Source organism: Salvelinus sp. IW2-2015, linkage group LG20 (genome assembly GCF_002910315.2).
Source record: "Salvelinus sp. IW2-2015 linkage group LG20, ASM291031v2, whole genome shotgun sequence".
In the NCBI taxonomy this organism is placed as follows: Eukaryota; Metazoa; Chordata; class Actinopteri; order Salmoniformes; family Salmonidae; genus Salvelinus; species Salvelinus sp. IW2-2015.
In genome coordinates this window covers 24,363,128-24,390,418 of record NC_036860.1, presented here as the reverse complement: position 1 = coordinate 24,390,418, position 27,291 = coordinate 24,363,128, and the positions used below count along the sequence as shown (strand labels likewise).

At 44.1% G+C, this 27,291-nt stretch overlaps 1 protein-coding gene across 1 annotated transcript in view; it reads left to right on the top strand.

Annotated features, from left to right (window-relative positions):
* Nucleotides 1-27,291, top strand: part of LOC111981309 (serine/threonine-protein kinase 10) — a 48,623-nt gene that overhangs the window by 2,984 nt on the left and 18,348 nt on the right. Inside the window, exons 2-7 of the mRNA XM_024012526.2 lie at nucleotides 8,243-8,407; nucleotides 17,236-17,284; nucleotides 17,961-18,110; nucleotides 19,563-19,635; nucleotides 20,419-20,613; nucleotides 23,228-23,309. Coding sequence (XP_023868294.1) covers nucleotides 8,243-8,407; nucleotides 17,236-17,284; nucleotides 17,961-18,110; nucleotides 19,563-19,635; nucleotides 20,419-20,613; nucleotides 23,228-23,309 — 714 coding nt within the window. The remainder of the gene's footprint in view (nucleotides 1-8,242; nucleotides 8,408-17,235; nucleotides 17,285-17,960; nucleotides 18,111-19,562; nucleotides 19,636-20,418; nucleotides 20,614-23,227; nucleotides 23,310-27,291) is intronic.

Below are 27,291 nucleotides of genomic sequence, written 5' to 3'. Positions count from 1 at the left end.
GATCTAGTTCAAATGTTGGCTGTAATAACTCCTTTTAGAACAGCTGTGAAACAAATCAACTTGTTGAGTCATCTGTTTGCTTGATCATTGCTGGTCACATGCTTCTTTTTTGATTCCAGTAATGTCTGGGAGAGTGTAGGTGTCAGTCTGGCCAGCCGCTGGCCTCGTGATCTGGGTTGGCTGTACACATCCGGGTGAACAACAGGGCTTTGTTGACATTCTCTCAGGTTGTCATGGGGGTATCACGGTTAGGTATCACTCTCAGGTTAATGTGCCCCATTGGCCTGTCACTGTCACCAGATGGTAAGGAGGACCTAGTAGTCAGTGTCACGCAGCAGTAGTTAACTTAAAGCTGCTCTTTGAACAGTATACAGGTATCTGTATCTAGTCTGATGAACTAACCAGGAGGCGGGAGGCCTCGACTATCATTCTTAAAATGAAAGTGTGGATCAACTTGTTCACTTCTGAGACCAATGATTTCCCAGGGCTACAGGTAGTCATGACCAGAGCAGAGTTGCGTAAATCTCCCCCACATGACGGCTATTGCTGAGATGGGAGAATGTCTCACTTCCTGCTGATCCCTGTGTCAGAGCATGTTGTGTTTGCTGGTATGGCCGAAGCACAAGTGCCGAACGGTCCCTTTTACTTATTAATGGGACACGTGCTGCTGAGCAGGCTCCCTGGCTGCTGTTGCCTTGTACTGTGAGTTGCATTAGTTAGCGTAGCATTACCTGACAGCGCCGTCCCAAATGGTACCTTTTTACCTATATAATGCACTACTTTTGACCAGAAAGTAGTGCACTATGTAGGGTATAGGGTGCCATTTGGGACACAGAACAAGGGTTTTCCTGTAATACAGGAGGCCTGCATGGTGACGGCACATGTTTGTGCTCCAGGGCTGGTAATCTGTGGGGGCCAGCTGTGACTGGCCTGATAAGGATTCTCCTGTAGAGGCTTGTCCCCCATGACTCCCCAGCCCCCTGTCGGTATGTGGCAGGTTGTCTCAGTGGTGACTGTCTTGAGTTGGAGTGTGGGCGAGGGAGAGATGTTTTGTGAGCCTGAGAAAATCACGAGTTAACAAGTCAAAACTGGTTTTGGAATACATTGAAGCTAGCTTAAATCCGATTCGGAGCCTACTGTTAAAGCACAATACATGACGTAACAGCAGTGTTTTGAAAAGTAATCGAACGTATGCCTTTTTGTGCAGTCTATCAAAGCACCATGTTTCACGTTTTTATCAAGATGGGTGACATTTTCTACACGAGTGACTGGTACTGTACTATGTTTTATCCAGTCAAACATCAGCCAAATTTACTCAACCGCTCCATGTTCAGAGCCCATCTTAAGAGATGTGCTGTGGCGAGTTCTTCACTGGGGTTTTGAGCCCGAAACCTTTCATAATACCTCGCAGCGAAACTACCACATCCTGAAAGACGGCAGCACCGTACCTCTCTGGGTTCAAAGTTTGAACTTCCCTGCTGCGTCCCCCAGCCATGTTGAACAACGCTCTGTAAATAAAGATACAGTAAGAGTTTAACCCTGTGTGTAATCCTCAGCCTATTTTTAAACATTTATTTAACTAGGCAAGTCAGTTAAGAACAAAGTCTTATTTACAATGATGGCCTACCGGGGAACAGTTCAGAATGACAGATTTTTTACCTTGTCAGCTCGGGGATTCTATCCAGCAACCTTTCGGTTACTGGCCCAACGCTCTAAACACTAGGCTACCTGCCGCCCCAAAATGTAAGACGAGAAATAAAATGTTCCCAGTGGAAAGGCAGGTAGCCTAAAGAACAGCACATCGGTGTCTACATACACAGCCAGCAGTGAAAGCTCCTGGAAGATTCCTGGAAGACGCTAATGATCATCCCCTCTAAAGCCAAAGCTTATTTGCAGAGGGCTTAGTGTACACTAACCAATCCCCTGGCGCCGTCTTCCTGCCTGCCATGTCTGTCTGCCCGGGGACTGATTTTGAGCTGTATGACCACCTATGATCTCCCCTGACCTGTCCTCCTGACCTCTGGGGACTAGAGCTAAGCATCCTGTGGAGACGAGACACATTTGGCATTAGTTCAAGAAGAAGATTGAGAGGAAGCGCAGCGTATGCCACAGATTGCATCTGGACGTGACATCTGTCACATTTGTCACATTTGTGGTCCCGTGTGGCTCAGTTGGTAGAGCATGGCGCTTGCAACGCCAGGGTTGTGGGTTCATTCCCCACGGGGGGACCAGGATGAATATGTATGAACTTTCCAATTTGTAAGTCGCTCTGGATAAGAGCGTCTGCTAAATGACTTAAATGTAAATGTAAATTTGTCACAAATGCCCCCCTATTCCCTATATACTGTCTGTAATATTATGTTCATCTTCTATATTCTGTTTACCTTGGCATCATTTACCAAATCAAATTCCGTGTATGTACACTACCGTTCAAAAGTTTGGGGTCACTTAGAAATGTCCTTGTTTTTGAAAGAATCACCTTTCTTTCTGTCAGTTTTTTAAAATAACATCAAATTGATCAGAAATACAGTGTAGACATTGTTAATGTTGTAAATGATTGTTATAGCTGGAAACGGCAGATTCTTTTTTGGGGGAATATCTACTATCTATCATTTTAAAAGGCTAATTGATCATTAGAAAACCCTTTTGCAATTGTTAGCACAGCTGAAAACTGTTGAACTGACTAAATAATCAATAAAACTGGCCTTCTTTAGACTAGTTGAGTATCTGGAGCATCAGCATTTGTAGGTTCAACTACAGGCTCAAAATGGTCACAAACAAAGAACTTTCTTCTGAAACTCGTCAGTCTATTCTTGTTCTGAGAAATGAAGGCTATTCCATGTGAGAAATTGCCAAGAAACTGAAGATCTCGTACACCACTGTGTACTACTCCCTTCACAGAACAGCGCAAACTGGCCCTAACCAGAATAGAAAGAGGAGTGGGAGGCCCCGGTGCACAACTGAGCAAGAGGTCAAGTACATTAGTGTCTAGTTTGAGAAACTGACGCCTCACAAGTCCTCAACTGGCAGCTTCATTAAATAGTACCTGCAAAACACCAGTCTCAACGTTAACAGTGAAAAGGCAACTCCGGGATGCTGGCCTTCTTGGCAGAGTTGCAAAGAAAAAGCCATATCTCAGACTGGCCAATATAAATAAAAGATTAAGATGGGCAAAAGAACAGACACTGGATAGAGGAACTCTGCCTAGAAGGCCAGCATCCTGGAGTCGTCTCTTCACGGTTGACATTGAGACTGGTGTTTTGTGCGTACTATTTAATGAAGCTGCCAGTTGAGGACTTGTGAGGCGTCTGTTTCTCAAACTAGACACTCTAATGTACTTGTCCTCTAATGATCAATTAGCCTTTTAAAATGATCAACTTGGATAAGCTAACACAACGTGCCATTGGAACACAGGAGTGATGGTTGCTGATAATGGGCCTATGTAGATATTCCATAAAAAAATACGCCGTTTACAGCTACAATAGTCATTTACAACATTAACAATGTCTACACTGTATTTCTGATCAATTAGATTTTTTTAAATGGACACAAGTGCTTTTCTTTCAAAAACAAGGGCCTTTCTAAGTAACCCAACTTTTGAATAGTAGTGTAAATGTAGCTTGCGAATAAAGGGGATTCTGATTGCACTACTTTTGAACAGAGCCCTATGGGACCTGGTCAAAAGTAGGGCACTATAGAGGGTATAGATGCATTTGGGACGCATCCTCTATGTGCAGCAGCAACATAACAGTAGCTTTTAACACTAATAAATAACTAGTTATCATTAGTATGTGTGTTCTTTCTTTTCAATAGGACACATGCCTTTGTGCTTATAGAGAACTCTGGCAGACTTCATGCAGAAGCCTAGTCCTACTCTGATAAATAGAATGGGATGATAGCCACTTATTTTGATAGAGGCTTTATTCTCAAGCGACTGACAGATAACACCTACATTAGCTAGACCTGATATGCAAGTCATTCAATAATCTAACACACAGCCCTAGTGCCCCCAGCCCAAAGATGCCGGAGATGTCTTTTTTTCTTTTCCTTATTTTTGTCATAATGAGTAAGTCTGTCATCTGCAGACGGAGGTCAAGATTTACTCGGCAGCCTGATGTTAACAAGAATTCTAGATCTCTTAACGGCAGGGCTAATGTTAAGCACATACATTATCTTGAGACAGGTTGGGGATGGGATCTGTGTCCTGTCAGTGTGTGTGCGCGTGGCACTGTGTGTGCGCTGGCAGAGTGCATACTACAGTGTACCAGCAGGCAGGCCCACGCCTCAGCACACCGCCCCATGCTTACTGTACGCTGATATCTGACACTATTGATTCAGCCTGGAGGTAATTGGCCCCAGGAGGCTGTGCCAGCAGCAGAGTGCAGAGACACACCACCCAGTGTGTCTGCTCTTCTCCTCTCACAGCCAGGTGTAGTAATCCGCACAGTCACTTCTCCAACTGGATCTCAGGCTTTCTCTGGCTTTATTTATGACCTCCATGTTCTATTTGAACAGATTATCTCCTTAAGTGTTTTAGCATGATGATTTACTTTGGGGGGGGGGGCAGCAGTGTGTGCGCTCACAGCCATGTACCCAAAAGGCAGGAAACAATAGCTGATCCCTCGTTTTACTTCTTCAACCTCTGCCCCTCCGTGGAGCATTGGTGTTGTTTTTTTGTTGCAGGGAGAGATTGATAGACGTTTCTCATGGTGTGTCACAGACATACAGGCAGGCGGGCTAGCAGAGGAGAGGGGCCAGTGTCAAATCAGTTGTTCCTGACATCCATGGAGACGTTGGGCAAAACAAACCACCGAACAGTTGTTTTGTTCCCCAGTAGGATGATTGAGTTGGGGAGCTCAGCTTTGTACTTCTTCGCTACGATCATGGGAGGGAGACACGGTGGCGTGAGCCTGTTTTGTAGCCGGTTCCCGCATCTTTTTTTCTGTTAGTATAATTAGGTTAGTGTGATTTACACAGCTCTATCCTCAACCAGCACCTCTCCTCCCTCTGCATATTCCCTCCTCCAGTGGAGAGTCTCCAGGGCCTTGATGCCTTCCAGGAAGTCAGCGCTCCCTTGTGAGGCACAATGAGTGTGGAGGGGGGGAGTTGGAGATCTTGGTTGTGGAGGCTTGTAAAGTGGGACTGGTAACATAACGTGGCGCCCTGTTGCCTCAGATGGTGGGAGCAGAGCAGGTTCCTGACGGTGGTGTTGAAATGCAGATGCTCAGCGACGCATTGTCAGATACACTAGCATGTCTCTCTCTCTCCTCACCAGGAAAAACATAATGTTTAAAAAAGGCCCTGGACTTATTCCAGGTGAGATCATGTGTTCAGGAAAACTCAGGACTGTAACTATGGTAGGCTAGTATCTCGATGCCTGACTGCAGTGTTTACCCATATGTTTTCCCACAGCCCCCTCAGGTACTGGACCCCACCAGGCTGTTCAGTCTGCAGCCTCACATCCTCAGGTCATTGGGAGGAGCTAAAGCCACATGCACAAACCCAAACTAACCTGGTGGGGGGTGGCACAATTTTATAACCCTTCAAAATCCTATTTTCCCTTAACCCCATGACCTTATTAACTCTAACCCTAAACCTAATTTTAATCCTAACACTAGTTCTACCTTAATCCTAAACCCCCTAGAAATATAGCTTTTGACAATGAAAATGCCAGTCTCAACAGTGAAGAGGCGACTCCAGGATGCTGGCCTTCTAGGCAGAGTTCCTCTATCCAGTGTCTGTTCTTTTGCCCATCTTTTATTTTTATTGGCCAGTCTGAGATGTGGCTTTTTCTTTGCAACTCTGCCTAAAGGCCAGCATCCCGGAGTCGCCTCTTCACTGTCGAAGTATAGAACACTTCTAACAAGTGTTCTATAATCACACTATTAGTTTGTATCTTACTGTCTGCAAACGGTTAGTTTGTCTTAGCAAGTTGTGGCAAAAGTAAATCGTGTTATACGGAACCCAAACCGGCTGCGCACGTGCGCTATCGTGTGACGTCGTGCATAAATGCATTTTGTCCACCCAAACGCGATCACGACACGCAGGTTAAAATATCAAAACAAACTCTGAACCAACTATATTAATTTGGGGATTGGTCGAAAAGCATTAAACATTTATGGCAATTTAGCTAGCTAGCTTGCACTTGCTAGCTAATTTGTCCTATTTACTGTTGCTAGCTAATTTGTCCTGGGATATAAACATTGAGTTGTATTTTACCTGAAATGCACAAGGTCCTCTACTCCGACAAATAATCTACACACAAAACGGTAAACCGAATCGTTTCTATTCATCTCTCCTCCTTCCAGGCTTTTTCTTCTCTTGACTTTATAATGCGATTGGCAACTTTCTTAAATTAGGTGCATTACCGCCACCAACCTCATTCGTCTTTCAGTCACCCACGTTGGTATAACCAATGAGTTCCTGGGTTCCTGCTTCTATAAACCAATGAGGAGATGGGAGAGGCAGGACTTGCGGCGCGATCTGCGACAAGTAGAACTGACTTCTGTTTTAGCCCTTGGCAATGCAGATGCTTGTTGACGGGCACTCAATAATATGTATGTCTACATTTATTCTGTTAGCCGCTAATCGCTAGTTAGCTGTGAGTCAGAGATGGTAGCTAGCTAATAATTTCCTGATACCAGTGATGGTGTAGGCTTAAATCAGTATGTTTGTGCAACAGTATCTTCCAAATAAAAGATGAATAGGCAAAACATGAATATGTTAGCTACATGAATTAGTGAAGAGAACATTTAATCTAGCCAAAGGTTATAGGGTTTGTGAGGAAACATTGACCAACACTTTTGTTCCTACCCTGTCACAATCCCTTGCTTTTACATTAATTGTCATGTCAAACAACACTTTATTCAAGGTGCCCATTATATTCTAACTATAGAATTAGAATAATCATTCTATTTCTATGATTACAAGAGTTCACCCAAGTGCTTTGATCTAAATCACAAGTCAAATTGCAATTGCAATATTTGCTAAATAAAATGTAAAACATTTTTTGGGGGTGGGGGGGGGCCAATGTGGTGTAGAGTTGAACAGAAAATGCACAGTTGTTGTATACTGTTGGATTGAAAGGTGTATCAATCAATTAGAATGGAGAAAGCCCCCTTTTTTATTTTTATTTTATTTTAAATTATATATATATTTTTAATCGCTTACAATTTATTTGTTGCCTCCCTAGGGTCAATCACTACTCAAAGCAAATGTCAAACTTTTTTTATTATTCAAAAACATGAAATACTGCCATACTGTCCAAAAATATAAATATTTTGGTCATATTGCCCAGCCCTACCTTTACCCCTCATTCTCAGAACTATAACTATGACACAAAAACATACTTTCCTTCTAGTTATGTGCTCACCACTGACTCACCCTCCTGTTTTGATGTTTGTGTATCATTCTGTTGGGGACATGTACAATCTGTTTTGTGTTTAACCAATGTGTAGTGCCATTTTCAATGTGGATGGGCTGGCTGGCTACAGTGGTTCCTCCTCCTCCGCAGCTCTTATATGGTGTGGCGTTTCCTTTCCTGTTGTGTTTTTTAAAGTGCGGTTAAGTAACATTTTAATTAGACTCTTGTGTTTTGTCAGTTTTTGACTCTCCTAGGGCTTTGGTTGGGTTCTCTTCTCATGAAAGTCTTGCGCCGCTCTGAGAAATTCACTGAGTGGGCAGAGCCAAGATATGGTTTTGAAGTATAATCTATACTGTCATCTGTTTCCAGTATTTTATCTATGTGAAGTGTAATGAAAACATTTCAGAAAATGGGATTCATTTGGCAATTTATGACAGGCTCATGACGTATTCAATACCTTTTTCAATTGTAGTCACATACATTCGTAATTCACTTCTGTGTTTTCTAAACAAGGTGGTTATCACAAGTTTAATTTCCTTCCTAACACCCCCACTAGTTCGCCACACTGCCGGGCCCCACCTATGATGTTTATTAGTATTAACCAATATCAAATTCACTGTCCTTGTATAGCCTGTTGAAACGGCCCCCTTGTGCAGAAATCATTTGTGTACTACCTGTGTGCTCGCCTTTTGCCATTTTACCAGTGTCTCAATAGATTATAACTCCTGTAAGAATGAATCTCAAAATTCATATATGTTATGGCAATTTGAGAAGGCCCATTGACTGAATCTAGGCTTCTAAATGGCTCTATCCTCCATCACATGACAATCTTCTCCCCATTTTTTGTGTTATGTAAATGTTGACTAATTTGTCTTCTAGGCCAAAAATAAGGAGACTGGAGCGCTGGCTGCAGCCAAAGTCATTGAAACGAAGACTGAGGAGGAGCTGGAGGAATACATGGTGGAGATAGATATCCTGGCCAAGTGTGACCACCGCTACATCGTCAAGCTGTTGGACGCCTTCTACCATGATGCCAAGCTCTGGGTAAGAACTTAGGGGCCAACAGTGGGCCGTGTGGAATTTGTTCTGTTACCCAACTCAATGGTTTAATCCCCTCCATTACAGAATAGATTCTGGTCTGACCTGATGGTGAACCCTATAGGTTACTATGAGGTTCAAGCTAGATCTTTCAGTTCCTCCCTATTGTAGGGTATACTTTATTTTAGCTTTCCGCTGCTTTCTTATTATTGAATAGACGGCATGTTTTGCATGTACTTTGTAATCAGCCCATGTCTGCCAAGACAAACACAAGTGACCTTATTATGAAGCCGATAGACATGGCAGCTCTGCTTCTAGCTCCTAAGCAACTTTGCAGTATTATTTTTTTGTGTGTGTTTCTTACAATTTTAGCTCAACGTTTTATGCGCTATTCCATACAGACGGAAATAACTTTCGGATATCAGTGGTGGTAACTCACCAGCATTCCGAATTGGCTATTTTGATCATACCCCCAAGTCAATTGAACTTATCCCTAAGGGCTGCTCAAAGACGCCTTCGGCGGAGTGGACGTTTATACTGACTCAGGAGGCGTGCACACCATACACCACTACAGAGTATATAACTCGCTAATGTTCAGTCCCTGGACAATAAAGTAGACAAGCTCAGAGTGAGGATCTCCTTCCAGAGAGACATCAACATACTCTGTTTCACAGAATCATAGCTCTCTCCAGATATACTGTCCCCGTCCATACAGCCAGCTGGGTTCTCAGTACATTGTGCAGATGGGAATAAAGAACTCTCTGGGAAGAAGAAAGACTGAAGTGTATATTTCATGATTAACTACTCATGGTGTGATTGTGGTAACATACAGGAACTCAAGTCCTTTTGTTCACCTAACCTAGAATACCTTACAATCAAATGTCGACTGCATGACCTCACGAGAGAATTGTCTTTGGTTATCGTCACAGCCGTGTATATTCCCCCTCAAGCCAATACCATGACGGCCCTCAAGGAACGACACTGGAATTTGTGCAAACTTTCACAGCATATCCTGAGGCCGCATTTATTTTAATAAGGCAAATCTGAGGAAACGCTATCAACACATTGCCTGTAGTACTCGCGCTTCAAAAACTCTCGACCATTGTTACTCTCCCTTCTGGGATGGCTACAAATCAGATCACATCTCCATTCTGCTCCTTCCTTCCGATAGGTGGAAACTCAAACAGGAAGTACCTGTGCTAAGATCGATTCAACGCTGGTCTGACCAATCGGAATCCATGCTTCAAGATTCTTTTGATCACGCGGACCAGGATATGTTCCGGGTTGCCTCTGAGAATAACATTGACGTGGGGACTGAGTTCATAAGGAAGTGTAAAGGGGATATTGTTCCCACTGTTATAATTTAAAACCTACCCAAACCAAAAAATTTGGCTAGATGCCAGCATTTGAACACGAAACTGAAAGCGCGAACCACTGCATTTAACCACAGCAAGGTGACAGGGAATATGGTTGAAATAGAAACAGTCCAGTTATGTCCTTTGTAATGCAGTCAAACAGGCAAAACTATAGTACAGAAACAGTGGCGTCGCAATTCAGTGGCTCAGACACAAGACGTATGTGGCAGGGATGCCAGACAATCACAGATTACAAAAGACAAAACCAGCCATGTTGCGGACAGCGACGTCTTGCTCCCGGACAACCTAAACATCATATTCTCCTGCTTTGAGGATAACACAGTGCCACTGATGCGGGCCGCTCTCGTGGCCGACGTAAGACCTTTTAAGCGTGTTAACCCTCCCAAGGCTGTAGGCCCAGACAGCATCCGTAGCCGCGTCCTCCCATCCTCAGAGCGTGTGCAGACCAGCTGGCTGGAGTTCAATTCAATCTCTCCCTATCCCAGTCTGCTGTCCCCACTTGTTTCAAGATGTCCACCATTGTTCCTGTAACTAAGAAAGCAAAGGTAACTGAACTGACTATTGCCCGTAGCACTCACTTCTGTCATCATGAAGTGCTTTAAAGAGGCTAGTTAAGGAACATATCACCTTACCTTACCTGACACCCTAGACGCACTGCAATTAGCATACCGGCCCAATAGATCCACAGACGATGCAATCGCACTGCACTCTGCCCTATCCCATCTGGTCAATAGGAATACCTATGTAAGAATGCTGTTCATTGAATACAGCTCAGCCTTCAACAGCATAGTACCTTCCAAGCTCATTAAGCTCGGGCACTGGGTCTGAATCCCGCCTTGTGCAACTGGGTCCTGGACTAACTGACGGGCCGCCCCCAGGTGGTGAAGGTAGGAAACAACACCTCCACTACGCTGATACTCAACACAGGGGGCCCCACAAGGTTGCGTGCTCAGCTCCCTCCTGTACTTCCTGTTCACCCATGACTGTGTGGCCACATGCCTCCAACTCAATCATCAAGTTTGCAGAGGACACAACAGTGGTAGGCCTGATCACCAAATATGAAGAGAGCCTACAGGGAGGATGTGGTGCCAGGAATAGGCAGAGTGGAGCCAGGAATATAACCTCTCAATTTTGACAAAATGTCAACAAAATTAAGGAGCTGATCGTAGACTTCAGGAGACAGCAGAGGGAGCATGTTGCCATCCACATCGACAGGGCCTCAGTGGAGAAGGTGAAAAGCTTTGAGTTCCTCGGTGTACACATCATTGACAGTCTGAAATGGTCCACCCACACAAACCGTATGCAGAAAAACCTCAGGAGGCTGAAGAAATTTGCCTTGTCCCCTAAGACCCTCACAAACTTTTGGAGGCAAATATTCGTAGGAACCTTTTGTGACTGAAGCCATTTTAATGGTACTATAACAGCTTACTCAATTTAATAAATATATATACTACGTATTCTACAGATATACTAAATATTCTATCCACATACTGTCCATAATGTTTATACATCCCATCACGTGTGTATCATACAGACTCCGGACTCCGACATTGCTCATCCTAATATTATATATATCTTAATTCCATTCTTGTACTGTTAGATTTGTGTGTATTGTTAGATATCTCTGCACTGTTGGGGCTAGGAACACAAGCATTTTGCTAGATCCACAATAACATCTGCTAAATATGTGTATGCGACCAACATTTTTATTTGATTAGCTTTGAATCGTGCTGGTCCCGGACATAAACTATCCTAGGAATTACAAAATGCATGGGGGGGGAAAAGGGAAATAGTCAAACATCCAAGCCAACAAGTTATTAAAACAAATAATCACCGTTTAGACTGTAGCAACACTGTTATTCCGAACTCCGATTGATAGTTAGATTCTGACATTTTATAATTCATGTTATTTATTTATTTCTCTTTTTGACTACCACTGCATCACTGAATGTGATCGATCTATGACCGTTGAAACCATCACCTGGAAATGGGTGCTGTATAAACTCATCAACCGCCAAAAGCCATGTGATTATAAAGTTGCTTAGTTGAAATTGTCATAGAGGGGGAAGTAAAGATTACGTGAAGGGCTGTTCTTGCAGACCAAGGGGGGCACCACGCGCGGATATGGCAGCGGGTCTATTGCTCCACCTCCCATCTGTTAAAAACACAGCGGCATAGCTGGAATACATTTTTCTTTTCTACAAGGCCTCTGCACAGGGACTGTCGGCTCATCTAGATTTTTTTATAAAGGTCAGTGTGCAAATACACGTACAGCTTTCAAATTACACATTTCCTGTGTGTCCCCTTGGTGGGGTTTCAGTTTTTTTTCTCTGATCGCATTCTCAAGAACTATTCTAGAGTAAAAGCCTATAATTGAGTGTACATAGGCAGTATAACCAGACTTGAATCTGATGTTATTTACTACAACAACAACAACTTCCTTAATAAGAGTGAGTGGTCAGGTGCAGCCCCGTGTTCAAGCACTCATATACCACTTATCACTGTTTTATTTCTACTTTTGGTACTGTTAAGATTGGAGATTTACGTTTTCTGCAAAAAATGGAAAGGCAAGTGGAAGGGGGAGAAGGTGAGCAACTTGTCTGTTGGCCCTGCATTACACCAAAACTGGTTATAGAAAATTGTGATAAATAACTATACCAGTTTAATTTAAGGACCAAAAAATTGACAGCTGTGCCGTACAGGTTGCAAAATGGGAGGATTTTATGTGCCATTTTCTATGGCACGTGGTTTATGAACTTGCTGAGGCTGGTAACTCAAATGAACTTATCCTCTGCAGCAAAGGTAACTCTGGGTCTTCCTTTCCTGTGGCGGTCCTCATGAGAGCCAGTTTCATCATAGCGCTTGATGGTTTTTGCAACTGCATTTGAAGAAAGGTTCAAAGTTCTTGAAATTTTCCGCATTGACTGACCTTCATGTCTAAAAGTAATGATGGACTGTCATTTCTCTTTGCTTATTTGAGCTGACCTTGCCATAATATGGACTTAGCCCTATTTGGTAAAAAGCCATCTTCTGTATACCACCCCTACCTTGTCACAACACAACTGATGGTCTCAAATGCAGTAAGAAGGAAAGGAATTCCACAAATTAACTTTTTAAAAAGGTACACCTGTTAATTGAAATGCATTCCAGGTGACTACCTCATGAAGCTAGTTGAGACAATGCCAATAGTGTGCAAAGCTGTCATCAAGGCAAAGGGTGGCTTTTTGAAGAATCTCAAATATAAAATATATTTAGATTTTTTTTAAACACTTTTTTGGTTACTACATGATTCCATCTGTGTTATTTCATAGTTTTGATGTCGTCACGATTATTTTACAATGTAGAAAATAGTAAAAAAGAAACCCTTGAATGAACACACTCTGTCAAAAGTTTTAGAACACCTGCTCATTTAAGGGTTTTTCTTATCTATAGATATATATATATCTCACTTGTTTTGGTACTGCGCGTATGTAGTTTGTTTTTGGTCGCAGGTTCAGGAATGACTTAAGAATTGCAACATTTACCTGGAGCTAGCTCTGCAAATAGCACCTGCTGAGTGATTTTGAAAAGTCAGTCAATCAATAATGGTCTTCGCAAAAATGTTTTTATTTATTTACTATCTGTAGAAACTGAGAATAGAAAGGTTCAAAACTTTTGTGAAACATCACAGTTGAAAAATATATAGAAATCAAAACCGGATGGTGTTGAGGGGAGCTGGACTAAAATTAACAAAAAAATGAACTAATATACTGTCTGTAAAATGTGTATGTAGAAGCCTAAGTATTGTTGTCCATTAGTTTACTCCAATTAGGGGAGGGATGATGGGGTTAGGCGAACATAATAAGGAAGGAACCTGTATAAAAATATATTATTTTCCCAAAAATGGGGGATTGGATATTATGCAGATAATTACATTTGATAGATTGTGGCTTCTATATGCAATATTAAAGCTGATCTACCCTTTAAAAAAATATATTTCAAAAAATATTTGGAGGTTTAGATGACTCATAAATAGAACTGTCGTACTTGGATATCATCAGAAAAGAAGCATGTTCTAGTTTAGACCATCCCTCGCCACTTTCTCTACAGTGTCATAACAACTCGTAAATTTTTGGGTGTGGATGAGGCATTCGATCATAAAACCTCCACACAAACACTGGCACCACAAACGGAGAGCCTCTCCCTGGCTAAGGGCCAGTGCCGAGGGGAGGACTAAAGATGTGTGATCCCTGGAGCATGCCAGTCTGCCTGGGAGGGATGTCTCTGCTGACGACATGCTGCAGACTGAACCAGCGGTTGGGCTGTGTGCCTCAAACCCCCCTTTTTCAGCCGGAGAGCAGGGGTGGCAAATTCCGCTGCACACCCACTCTGCTCTGTAGAGAGAGACGGCTGTTTGTTCTAGTTTTGGAACAACCCGCTCTACAGTGTGAGAAATAGGGGGCCTTTTAACATAGGGCTGCCACTGACTGCTGACGTTAACACGCACGACTGCAGCCAGCCAGCCATGGTAATGCTTTCATCTGGAAATCATCCCATGGTAAACCAATAAAGCTCTATTAACAGGTGTTAACAGATGGGCATCGTGTTCACCTGCCAGGGCCAACATTAAAAACCTGCTGCACAGTCTGAGTGTCATCCGTGTGCGTGTATAATTTATACCTCGTCTGTCCCTCCTCGAGGCTCCGTCTTGACGAGGAGTGGGCTCTCCGCGTGAAGGAATGCTGCAGTGTTCTGCTGTTAACAAGCAGAGGCAGAATAGAGATGCCATTAAACAGGAGGTGAACGATGTCAGTGTCAGTTCCTCGTTGAGTCTATCCCGCACAGCTTCACTCGGCGTCCAGTAAATCTGTCGTTATCTTGTTCACTTTATCTTACCCCCTCTTTCCCACCGTCCCGGTGGACCTACAGTACAACCTTGCAATAGAGCAGTGTGTTGTCTATCTTACCGTTCTGAATCACTCCTGAGGAAGTGTTCTGTCACTGAAACGTTACTCCTTTTCCAAGGTGTCACAACGCATAACACTGCTGATTTTTGAACATGAAGGAGAAAGCACGGTGGTCATTTTAAATACAAGTGACACACTATTTAATACCCGGGAGATTTGTTAAATGAGGTTGTAAATCGGTGTCGGTGCACAGTTGAATAAACTGAAGTCAATGTCTCCTAGGTGCTGCCTCAGCCAGTTTACTTGTATATCTAATAGTGTTTGCAGGTCCACACGCCAGTATCGGCTCAACTTAACTTGCCCGACTGAGCAGTCAGTGGCAGGAATTCAAAAAGGGCTTAGCCAGTGAAACTACATCTTTTAACAGTCATCAATTAACATATTTCTCTCCAAAAGGAGATGGATTATCACGTATCCTATAGAACATCTGGGAATATTGCTCAATGTCCTTTTCACTGAACCGATAACACAGCCCTCTCAAAGACTTGGTGGTTGTGTACAGCGAATGTCAACCCTCCTAGCTCTATTGGGCTGTACTCCGGATGTATTTTGTGGCTGCCTACACCAGGCTCTGACGGAGCTGTGAGTAGGTGGTGGAAGAATGCGGTATGTACAATATTTGCGTGAGCGTGTGTATGTTTTTGTATGTGCGTACATGTGTAGCCCATACAGGCTGTAGATCTGACCAGTTGGATCAGATCTTTCACCAGTGCGACATTGCTCACGTCATGAGGAAACAATCCCTCAAAGGGGGGGGAAAAAAAGTTACCGACCTAGCAGCAATAGATAGTCATCATTAAATTCCCCTAAAAACCGACCTGGTGTCACACGTAAATCTGACTAAGCCTTTAGGTGTTCGCCGCCGCCTTAATCCTATGTACAGTACATAGCTTGTCATCCACATCTGAATTATTTGTTGACGGGTGGATTGGCAGGGATTTAGAAAACTGGAAGGCCAGGTTGAGGTTAAAACCTATGCTAACACATGACCTCACAAAACCTATTTTTAATATCATAAGAGGCCCTTGTTTTACTATGACGACATGGGCACCACCCTCGGAATGAAGGTTGGTACACCATCCCCAGCTGTGTGTGTGTGTGTGTGTGTGTGTGTGTGTGTGTCTAGATGTACGGTAACAAGCCACCGTTTTGTCCTCCATTTTGTTCAGTACGAAACTCCTCCACCCTGTCCAGCAGGGTTTGCCAATGCTTTGACAGTGGTGTCATAGCATAGGGATGAGTGAATGGGTAGGAGAGGGCACTTTGTTATGTTAAAACAAGACGTACATATGTTATGTTAAAACAAGACGTACATCTGTTTGCCCAATCAGCAGGGAATTATGTAATCGTGAGATCACAGGGCAGGTATGCATGCTATTGAGCTGTCGCAAGCGTTCTGAGTGCCCAAGACCAAACACATTGCACGCACGCGCACACACACACCACTTTCAACGTTTTAGTGGCTCTCTGAACTCCTGGCCGTAGGTTAATGTACCACAGTGACCCTCTAGGGTCGTGGAATATTATTAAAACACTTATTTATACTCTGGCTTTGTGATAGTCCCCCGTTGACTTGCATGACTCATTCATAAGTAGCCTTTGAAAGTACAGTGTGGAGGGACTTGTGCTCTTGTGTATCTCTGTGTGTGTGTGTGAGGAGGAAACAAGGATTAAGTTTTTGGCAGCTGGATAAAATCTCTCCGACAGGACATTTTTCAGACTTGTTTTCAGTGGGCCTTTTCCCTCTTGCTGTTTCACCTCAGCAGTGCTGGTATTTGGTTTATGTGTCATGGAAGGCTGTGGAGTTAGTGACCATCGCATCCATCGCTAAACACACTGTCCTGTCCTGCACGGCCACGGTGTGTTCCGCCTTCATTGACACGAGGCAGTGCAGCGTGTTTGAGAAGGCTTTCGCCACAGGTGTCAGAGACTGGAGTGTACAACTAGAAAGGGAGATGTTGGTTTCTCTCCTGTTGACTGGGCAGTGTCCGCCCGTCTGCTGACATGTCTAAGTGCCGTCTTTTTATTAGGCAGATCGACTGGGTTCTAAGAGGCCTCACTTCCCAGAACTCTTGTCTGTCTGTCTCCCCCTCTTCTCTTGAGTTCAAATCTTCTGCCAGGGTGATACGAGACCTATTCTCTGCTGCATCTCAGTGATGTTGAAAACAGTTAGGCTACCACCTGTCACTTCTTCTGTGGACCTTCCCTCTTGTCTCCTCTCAGCCCCCCTCTTTTTTTGTCTTTACCCCTCGTCCTGTTCTTTGGGAGTCTTTTAACTTTAACTGTGATTTTATTTTAAACACGATGAGGATCTAACGTCTACCTTTTGACATTGTGATGTTGATAGTTCTGTAGAAAATTGTATTTTCACATTCCATGGAATCCCTCCACCCTGTTAGGATGTTTTGTATGTAGTTTGCATTTCCGGATCAGTTTTTGTGTTCCATTGGAACTTCCTGAGGTTAAACTGTAAATCACAATGCTGGCTGTTTTTCCCTCTTCCTCCTCACAGATCATGATCGAGTTCTGCCCCGGAGGAGCCGTAGACGCTACCATGTTAGGTGAGGAGACATGCACTACTGTAGGCCGGGTAGTCCTTTATAGGTGTGTACTCTATAATATGTGCTCTGTCCCTTGGAACATTGTTTTCCTAAGCTCCCCGCCTCTCCCGTTTTTGACGTTTCACATTCCGTACCTGCGGCCGTAGCTGCCACGGCACTGTTGCTCTTAAGGATATTGCTTTATTATGATAGGATTAGTGAACGGGGCCAAGCGATTTCTCGTTGTAATGGGTCTGCCATTGTAGCAAGGTACTAGGGGCAGACCGACAAGACCCACACACTGTGGGAAATACCCCTGCGCTGTTTATCCTTTGATAATCCAGCTCCCTCATACAGCAGTTGCTGGCCCCAAATACAACTAACTAAACACGGAGAGAATAAGAAAAAGTCCTGTTTTAGCATGTAAATGTTTTATCAGAGCCAATTTACGCTCTCGGGTAAGTAGCCATTTAAGACGATTTACAGCGTGTACTGGCAGCAGCTCCATCTGCCTCATGGGAAATACTCAGGTGTCCCAACGGACCCACCTTGCCTTTTTATTAGGGACTTTGGTTCTCAGTTAAAGTTGTTGAGTTGTACCATTTTCCTGTTGAGGTAAAAACTTAGCCATTGATGTCACTGCGTTAGTGATGTCAGTTTCCCCTAACCTGTGTCCTCCCCTCTCTCTGGTCTGTAGAGCTGGACCGGGGCCTGATGGAACCTCAGATCCAGGTGATCTGCAGACAGACGCTGGAGGCCCTGGTCTACCTCCACAGCATCAAGATCATCCACAGAGACTTGAAGGCCGGGAACATCCTCCTCACCCTGGAGGGAGACATCAAGCTAGGTGAGACTATCTTCTCCTTCCACAATGTTTTACGCATATAATGTACTCTTCTTCTAGAACACTGAGACCTCATGTTTCCAGAATACTAGAACCAATTTTCTTCTCATTGGATTTTCTAGATTCCACAGCAGGGCTGTTATCCACCTCAATCAAAAATGATTTTGAATAATTCTCCAATAAGCAACAAAGATTTCTCATTGGACAGTGTATAAGGGTCACATTGTCTATGGAGTTATCTTGTTGGTCAGCAAGAGCGGGGTGGGAATGTTTACATGAATGTTGCGAACGCACAACCAACCCACTTAGAAGAAATCCTTCCCTGAGACATCTCTGAAGAATAAAATGTGAGAAGTGTGGGAAAACGGCGTTCTGATTTTTWAAAAAAAGAAAGAAAAAAAGAAATCTGCTAAATATGATTTGTTGCTAGTATTCTGTTGATTTTCAGCATTCCTGAAGTTCTTTGTGCTGAGGATTTGGGTCAAAACGGTTGATATCAGATATTTTGTTGAAGCACCACTTGCCTAACAACAACGCTGCTTTGTGGAGCCTACATGTTACAAGGCCCTCTTCAATGCCCTTAAATATGTCCACAAGCACAGACACCAGAGCTTTGATTTAATGACTGGGAGTTGCCTCTGGAGTCATTCAGTCAGTCCAGTCGGTCTCAGGAAAAACCTCTGTTGCTGCTTAACGGAGAGCTTTTATCAACAAGTTATCCAAATACGGCCGACACGTACAGCACACTTCTGACGTGTCATACGGAGCTAGTCTGTCATGTGTTTTTCCTTTTAAGTTTTTTGTTCCACAGATTTAGACCATTTTAGATTTGTTCGTCGGGTGAGAGACCCATGGTATCTATTTAATCACAGATGGGTGAAGTTATTTAATATTTTGCTCCTAGTTTATAGGGTATTCCCATTCTTTCATTAAAGTCATTGGCCCCTAAAGAATTCCTCAAGGTTTAACAGGAAACTGACACCTTGTCTGTGGAAATTTGGGATATTGTGCCTGTTCAGTAAATTGAATGTCAGCTTTGCGTCTCCCCTCAATGATGTCATGGCAGTTTACGGTGTGGAAACAAATATGATGCTTAAATGTGACATTGGGGAGTGTATGATAGGAAGACTAGTCTGCTCTGCGATGGATTTGATATTATGTTTATACTGGTCACAATAAACAATGTGGTAGTCTTTTCAATATTTTATCGAACAAAAGCTATGCGTGTGAAGGAAATAGACGCCTGGCTCCAATGGAAGCCCGTCTCGAATATGCGCCGGTTGTGTTCAGTGATTTTGAAGGAAATAAGTGCCCCCGCTATTAATTGTTTTACGGTATTCCTCACCCGAAAGAAGATATCAGGTTATAACACTGGCCCATTAATCATTCTCTCTACCAAGAAATTGAATTTTAAAAATAAAAACAATTAAAAAATACTTTTCTTTGTGCTTGCAGCGGATTTTGGGGTGTCAGCGAAAAATACCAAAACCCTACAAAGAAGGGACTCTTTCATAGGAACACCATACTGGTAAGTACTGGTACATACACATGAAAACAGAGTAATGTAAATGGGTGCCTGCCACTGGGTGTGTCCCAAATGGCCCCTTATTCCCTTTTTAACGAGCACTACTTTTGACCAGGGGCCATGGGTGCCAGTTGAGCGCACAGTGTTTAATGGGATTACGGTGGTACTGCATGACGAAGTTAAGAACATCCTTCCTACTACCCATGCCACCTTGTTGAACCAGTTGTATGTCCTGCTTGATATCATAAGAACATTCCGTACAGTAGTGCTCAGTCGTTATGGCTTGATCGTAACCTTTTACAAGGCTCTTGTAAGAGCTGATATGTAATTGTTGTGGTTCTGGACCTTGTGCTCTGGCTGGTCCTCCGATCATGGTTGGGTTGAAGTTAACTATTGACCAGAGCAGGTCTCATCCGAGGCAATGACTATCGTCTGAAATGGCCTCTCAGTCAACCTGCCCAGGTGTTGCACATTGTTCACTAGCTTCATAAATGAGTAACAGATGCCATTTCACTCTATGTATTTTACAGTGAATGAAGCCAAGCAGTATAATATTTCTGAAGATTATGTAATATGTCACTTTTGATCGTAGGCAAACACCGGATAGGCCTCTGGTATCTCCAGAGCTCAGATTGAAGTATATATGCCTACTATTCACTTGGTCTGTAAACATAGCTGAATCAAAAGTGTGTTAACATGTCGAAAACAAGATGTATATATATGTGCACCAGATTTAGCATTTAGAGGTTAACCATTTGTCCTCTATTGTGCTATATTGTATTCCAGGATGGCTCCGGAGGTGGTGATGTGTGAGACCATGAAGGACGCTCCGTATGACTACAAGGCTGACATCTGGTCCCTTGGTATCACCCTGATCGAGCTGGCCCAGATCGAGCCCCCGCACCACGAACTCAACCCCATGAGGGTCCTGCTGAAGATAGCCAAGTCTGAGCCTCCTACCCTGGAGCAGCCCAACAAGTGGTGAGACCCAGAGGGGGGTGATGATGTATAGGTCCAAACCCTAGGCCAAAGCCAGTGAAGATAGGACTTTGAGTGTGCAGAGCTGTGGCTTTTCGAATCAGTTTGAGGCGGTGCGTTCCGTCGCTCAGTAGATGCAAGAGCTATACTCTAGGTGCCAAGAGCTATGCTCCAGATGGGAAGAGCATTCTTAGTGAAAGCTTTATTTTTCTAAGGAAATACAGTGCCTTCAGAATGTATTCACACCCCTTGACTTTTTCCACATTTATGACCCGTTTCAAGAAGCTAGGCGTATGTTGCACATCACTACTTCACAGGAGAGGCATTTCAACGCTTTATTATTATTATTTGTATTTTTTTAATCAAAATGCATTTTTTGGGCAGAAATGCCTTGTAGAACATGTGAACTTCATGTGCCTTAATAACAAACTTTTATGCCATCTGTAAATACGAATACATTCCGAGCCTAGTTGGTTTAGCCACTGAAAAAGAGAGGAATCTTCCCACTAGCCATGACTGGCTGAGGATAATGAATGGGCTGGACATATCAAGAGATGAGTTCGGATTGGTCTGCCATGTCTAACATGAGCTGCTCAGTATGTGTAAATAATTCTTGCTACCTCAGCTTTTTTGAAAGCTATAATGTTAGCCATAGAGAACTGACAAAGTGTTGCTACTGCCCTCAAAGATCAGTGGGATGGACAAACGTTACTTTCTGCACATGGTTGACCGCAGTGACGGGCCAAACAAGCTGTAGCTAGCTACAAACCAAACGGAAAAGACACGCTGCCGTGACGCATTCATCCATGTATACGGCTAAGAGTCTAGCTACATTTTCAGATATTATATCTTTCTAATTTTGCCAATCATTTTCATTGCAAGTTAAAGCATACTGTTAGCTAGCTAGCGAACGTTAGCTATCTAGCTGGCTCGCTAGTTAACGTTATGTGTATGATCTGTGTAGTAATATTATTTGTCTCTCGGAAAGCCATTTGCATTGCTTGTTATAGTTTAATGTTAACTAGCTAGCTAACATTGAACCTATTTGGTTAGCTTTAGCTACCTATTCATACTCAAGAATTTTGTGGATGGTGGCTAGCTATGCCAATTTGGTTGTACTGTAGCTATGGGTTGGGATTGTGGATCATTGTTTAGCTAGCTACACGTCTAAACAAAAGACTCCACTTCGCAAGAGAATGATTACATGACCCATCAAGTTAGCCAGGTGTGTCTAGGGGTGATTACGGCCATCTATTGTATTTCATGAACGTGTACATGTCTAGACAATAGTGATCCAACCACGTAGCTAGATGTGGCTGGCGGGTGGTTATAGAATTTATTTCAGTGTCTAGGTAAGGATGATATATTTTATAATTATTATGTTTCCAATATCTTTATATGGACACGTTCAAAGTCAGATTAGGATCTAGGCCAAGGACTAGATAGTGTATTTTTACCTGGGGCTAAAGGTTAAGAGGGTGTGAACGATGCTGAATAGGTGTAGACAAAGAAGAGCTCTCCAGTAGCTATACCAAAAAACATTCAACGGCCATTTTCTCAAAAGTGGAGTTACAAGTTTATCAACTTTCAAAGCGGAATTACTTTCCCATTGTTCCTCAACTGCAGTGTACGATATACCATTTTCTAGTCTCTACTTTTATCCAATGTAAAAAAACAAACATGACTTGAAATTTTACTACATAGGACCGAATCCAGGTAGTGGGTCAAATATTGTTGTTACAGTGGGATTAAAATTGATTTAATTGTCTTTTTTTGTCAACGATGTACACAAGTGGTCTTGATTTAGATAAGTATCCAATACAGTTATTACAGTTGTCTTTCTGGGTAAGTTTCCAAGAGTTTTCCACACCTGGTTTGTGTAACTTTTGCCCATTTTTTTTTTTATTATTTTCAAAATTCTTCAAGCTCTATCAAATTGGTTGTTGATCATTGCTAGACAACAATTTTCAGATCTTGCCATAGATTTTCAAGCAGACTTAAGTCAATGTTGCTGAGTAACAGTTTTAACTGTCTTCTTGGTAAGCAAATAATGTATATTTGGCCTTGTGTTTTAGGTTATTGTCCTGCTGAAAGGTGAATTAATCTCCCAGTGTCTGGTGGAAAGCCGACTGAACCAGGTTTTCCTCTAGGATTTTGCCTGTGCTTAGCTCCATTCCCTTTTTTTATCCTGAAAAACTCCCCAGTCCTTAAGGATTACAAATGCACCCATAGCATGACGCAGCTACCACTATGCTTGCAAATATGGAGAGTGGTACTCTGTAATATGTTGTATTGGATTTGCCCCAAACAGTTTTTGTCCTGGATACAAAGCGCTATTTGCCATTTTTTTGGGCAGTATCACTTTAGAACCTTGTTGCAAATAGGATGCATATCTTGGAATATTTTTTATTCTGTACAGGCTTCCTTTTCACTCTGTCAGTTATATTAGTATGGTGGAGTAACTACAATGTTAATCCATTCTGTGTTCTATCACAGCCATTAAAGTCTGAGTCTGTTCCGTTATAGCCTCAGATTGTCAAGAGTAGTGAAAATACCACCACCCTATCTCCTTTCTGTCTTCCGTTGATTAATGTTCCCGGAATTCTGTGTGTTTAAGGTCACAGGAGTTTAAGGATTTCCTGAAAAAGTCGTTGGATAAGAATCCGGAGAGTCGGCCAAACGCAGCCCAGCTCCTGGAGGTAAGATGGTCACACTATACTCTAGCTCCGGCCTCTTTGACGTATGAGGACGGTTTCCCCTTATCTCATTCTTCACAGGTCCACGTTCTTATCCTCCCAAACATCAGCTTTTTCAGACACGAGGAATAGGGAGATGATACAATGGGCAAATGAGCGGTAACATACAGAGGGCATTTGGGAGATGGAGGGAGAAAGCGCCGAAAAGAGATGGCTGCCTCGCTTTGTGTTCCTTGGAAAATATGCAGTATTTTGTTTTTTTACGTGTTATTTCTTACATCGGTACCCCGGGTAATCTTAGGTTTCATTACATACAGTCGGGAGGAACTACTGAATATACGATTAACGTCAACTCATCATCGTTCCTACCAGGAATATGACTTTCCCGAAACGGATCCAGAGTTTTGCCTTCCACACAATACAATGGATCTGATCCCAACCGGCGACCCTGTGCGACGCCGTAAAAGGGGAAAACGTGGCGGTCTCGTGGTCAGGCTTCGGAGACGGGCACATCGCGCTCCACTCCCTAGCATACTACTCGCCAATGTCCAGTCTCTTGACAATAAGGTCGATGAAATCCGAGCACGGGTAGCATTCCAGAGAGACATCAGGGATTGCAACGTGCTCTGCTTCACGGAAACATGGCTATACTGCAGGGACGCTAACGGAGTCAGGTGCAGCAGCTGGTTTTTTTCATGCATCGCGCCGACAGAAACAAACATCTTTCGGGTAAGAAGAGGGGCGGGGGGGTATGCCTTATGATTTAACCGAGAAGTGGTGTGATCATCATAACAACCACAAGAACTCAAGTCGTTCTGTTCACCTGATCTAGAACTCCTCACAATCAAATGTCGACCGCATTATCTACCAAGGGAATTCCTCAATGTCACTAATCACAGCGCTGATACATTCCCCCCAAGCAGACACATCGATGGCCCTGAACGAACTTTATCTGACTCTTTGTAAACTGGAAACCACACACCTGAGGCTGCATTCATCGTAGCTGGGGATTTTAACAAGCTAATCTAAAAACAAAACTCCCTAAATTCTATCAGCATATCGATTGTGCTACCAGGGCTGCGGAAAACACTAGACAATTGTTATACTAATTTTCCGCGACGCTTATAAGGCCCTCCCCGCCCCTTTCGGAAAAGCTACCACGACTCCATTTTGTTGATTCCAGCCTAAAACAAAAACTAAAAAACAAGCAGCTCCCGCGCTCAGGTCTGTTCAACCGCTGGTCCGACCAATCTGAATCCACGCTTCAAGACTGCTTCGATCACGGCGGATTGGAATATGTTCCGCATCGCGTCCAACAACAATATTGACGAATATGCTGATTCGGTGAGCGAGTTCATTAGGAAGTGCATTGACGATGTCGTACCACAGCAACGATAAAAAACATTCCACACAGAAACCGTGGATTGACGGCAGCATTCGCCGTGAAACTGAAAGCGCGAACCACTGCTTTTAACCAGGGCAAGGTGACCGGAAGCATGACCGAATACAAACAGTGTAGCTATCTCATTCCGCAAGGCAATCAAACAGGCTAAGTCTCAGTACAGAGACAAATCGAGTCGAATTCAACTAACAGCTCAGACACAAGAGGGTATGTGGCCGGGTCTACAGTCAATCACGGATTACAAAAAGAAAACCAGCCCCGCCGAGGACCAGGATGTCTTGCTCCCCAGACAGGCTAAACAACTTTTTTGCCCGCTTTGAGGAGCAATACAGTGCCACTGACACGGCCCCTACCAAAACTGCGGGCTCTCCTTCACTGCAGCCGAGGTGAGTAAAACATTTAAACGTGTTAACCCTCGCAAGGCTGCAGGCCCAGACGGCATCCCGCCGCCTCCTCAGAGCATGCGCAGACCAGCTGGCTGGTGTGTTTACGGACATATTCAATCATCCTTATCCAGTCTGCTGTTCCACAATGCTTCAAGAGGGCCACCATTGTTCCTGTTCCCAAGAAAGCTAAGGTAACTGAGCTAAACGACTACCGCGCCGTAGCACTCACTTCGCTCATCTATGAAGTGCTTTGAGAGACTAGTCAAGGACCATATCCACCACCTCACTCCACTACGACACCCTAGACCCACTCCAATTTGCTTACCGACTCAACATAGGTCCAAAGACGACGCAGCATCGCAACCACACTGCACACTGCCCTAACCCATCTGGACAAGAGGAATACCCATGTGAGAATGCTGTTCTATCGATTACAGCTCAGCATTTAACACCATAGTCCCTCCAATACTCCGTCATCAGCTCGAGACCTGGGTCTCCGACCCCGCTGTGCAACTGGGTCCTGGACTTCCTGACGGGCCGCCCAGGTGGTGAGGGTAGGTAACAACATCTCCACCCGCTGATCCTCACACTGGGGCCCCACAAGGGTGCGTTTCTGAGCCTCTCCTGTATCCCTGTTCACCCACGACTGCGTGGCCATGCACGCCTCCAACTAATCATCAAGTTTGCGGATGACACTACAGTGGTAGGCTTGATCACCAACAACGACGAGACGGCCTACAGGGAGGAGGTGAGGGCCCTCGGAGTGTGGTGTCAGGAAAATAACCTCATACTCCAACGTCAACAAAACAAAGGAGATGATTGTGGACTTCAGGAAACAGCTAGAGGAGGGAGCACCCCTATCTTCACATCGACGGGTCAGTAGTGGAGAAGGTGAAAGTTTTAAGTTCCTCGGTGTACACATCACGGATAAACTGAACTGGTCCACCACACAGACAGCGTTGTGAAGAGCGGGTGCAGCAGGCCTCTTCAACTCAGGAGGGCTGAAGATAATTCGGCTTGTCACCAAAGCTCACTCACAAATTTACAGATGCACAATCGAGAGCATCCTGTTCGGGCTGTATCACCGCCTGGTACGGCACTGCCCGCCAAACCGTAAGGCTCTCCAGAGGTAGTAGTGAGGTCTGCAGAACGCATCACCAGGGGCAAACTACCTGCCCTCCAGGACACCTACACCACCCGATGTCATATGGAAGGCTCATAAAAGATATCTAAGGAGCACAACCACCCTAAGCCACTGCCTGTTCACCCGCCTATCATCCAGAAGGCGAGGTCAGTACAGTGTGCATCAAAGCAGGGATCGCGAGAGACTGAAAACAAGCTTCTATTCTCAGGCCATGCAGAGCTGTTAAACGCCACCACTAACATTTAGCGCCGGCTTTGCTAAGCATACCTGACATCACTCCATCCTTTAAAAAATGGGAATTGATGGATAATATGGTAAAAATGGTAGCGGCCGCGCGCCCGCGCCGCGCCGGCGGGCGCCCGCCCGGCGCGCGCCCCGGCCCCGCCCGCCGCCGCGCGCCGGCGCGCGCCCGCCGGCGGCGCAGAAGCCGCGCCGCCCGCCGCGGCGGGGGCGCGCCGCGCGCCCGTGCGGGCGCCCCGGCGCCCGGGCGCGGGGCCCCGCGGGGCCGCCCGCGGCCCCGGCCGCCGGCGCGCGCAAGGCGGCGCCAGCAGCTAAGCGCATTTGAAGCGGCAAATGCCAGCTTAATAGCAATGTTTACATACCCTACATTAACCCATCTCATATGTATAGTATACTGTACTCTATATCATACTGTACTTGCATCTTGCCATCTTTTTATGCAATACATGTACAGCTAGCCACTTTAAACTATGCACTTTATGTTTAACATACCGCTACAGTACTCATCTCATATGTATATACCGTACTCTATAGCCATCTACTGCATTGCCGCCGCGTTCTGTACCGACGGCACTCGATTCATATATCTTTATGTACATATTCTTTATCCCTTTACACTTGTGTGTGTGTGTAAGGTAGTAGTTGTGGAATTGTTAGGTTAGATTACTGTTGGTTATTACTGCATTGTCGGAACTAGAAGCACAAGCATTTCGCTACACTCGCATTAACATCTGCTAACCATGTGTATGTGACTAATAAAATTTGATTTGATTTGATTTGATTTGAAAGAGAGCGAGAGAGCACAAGGAAATA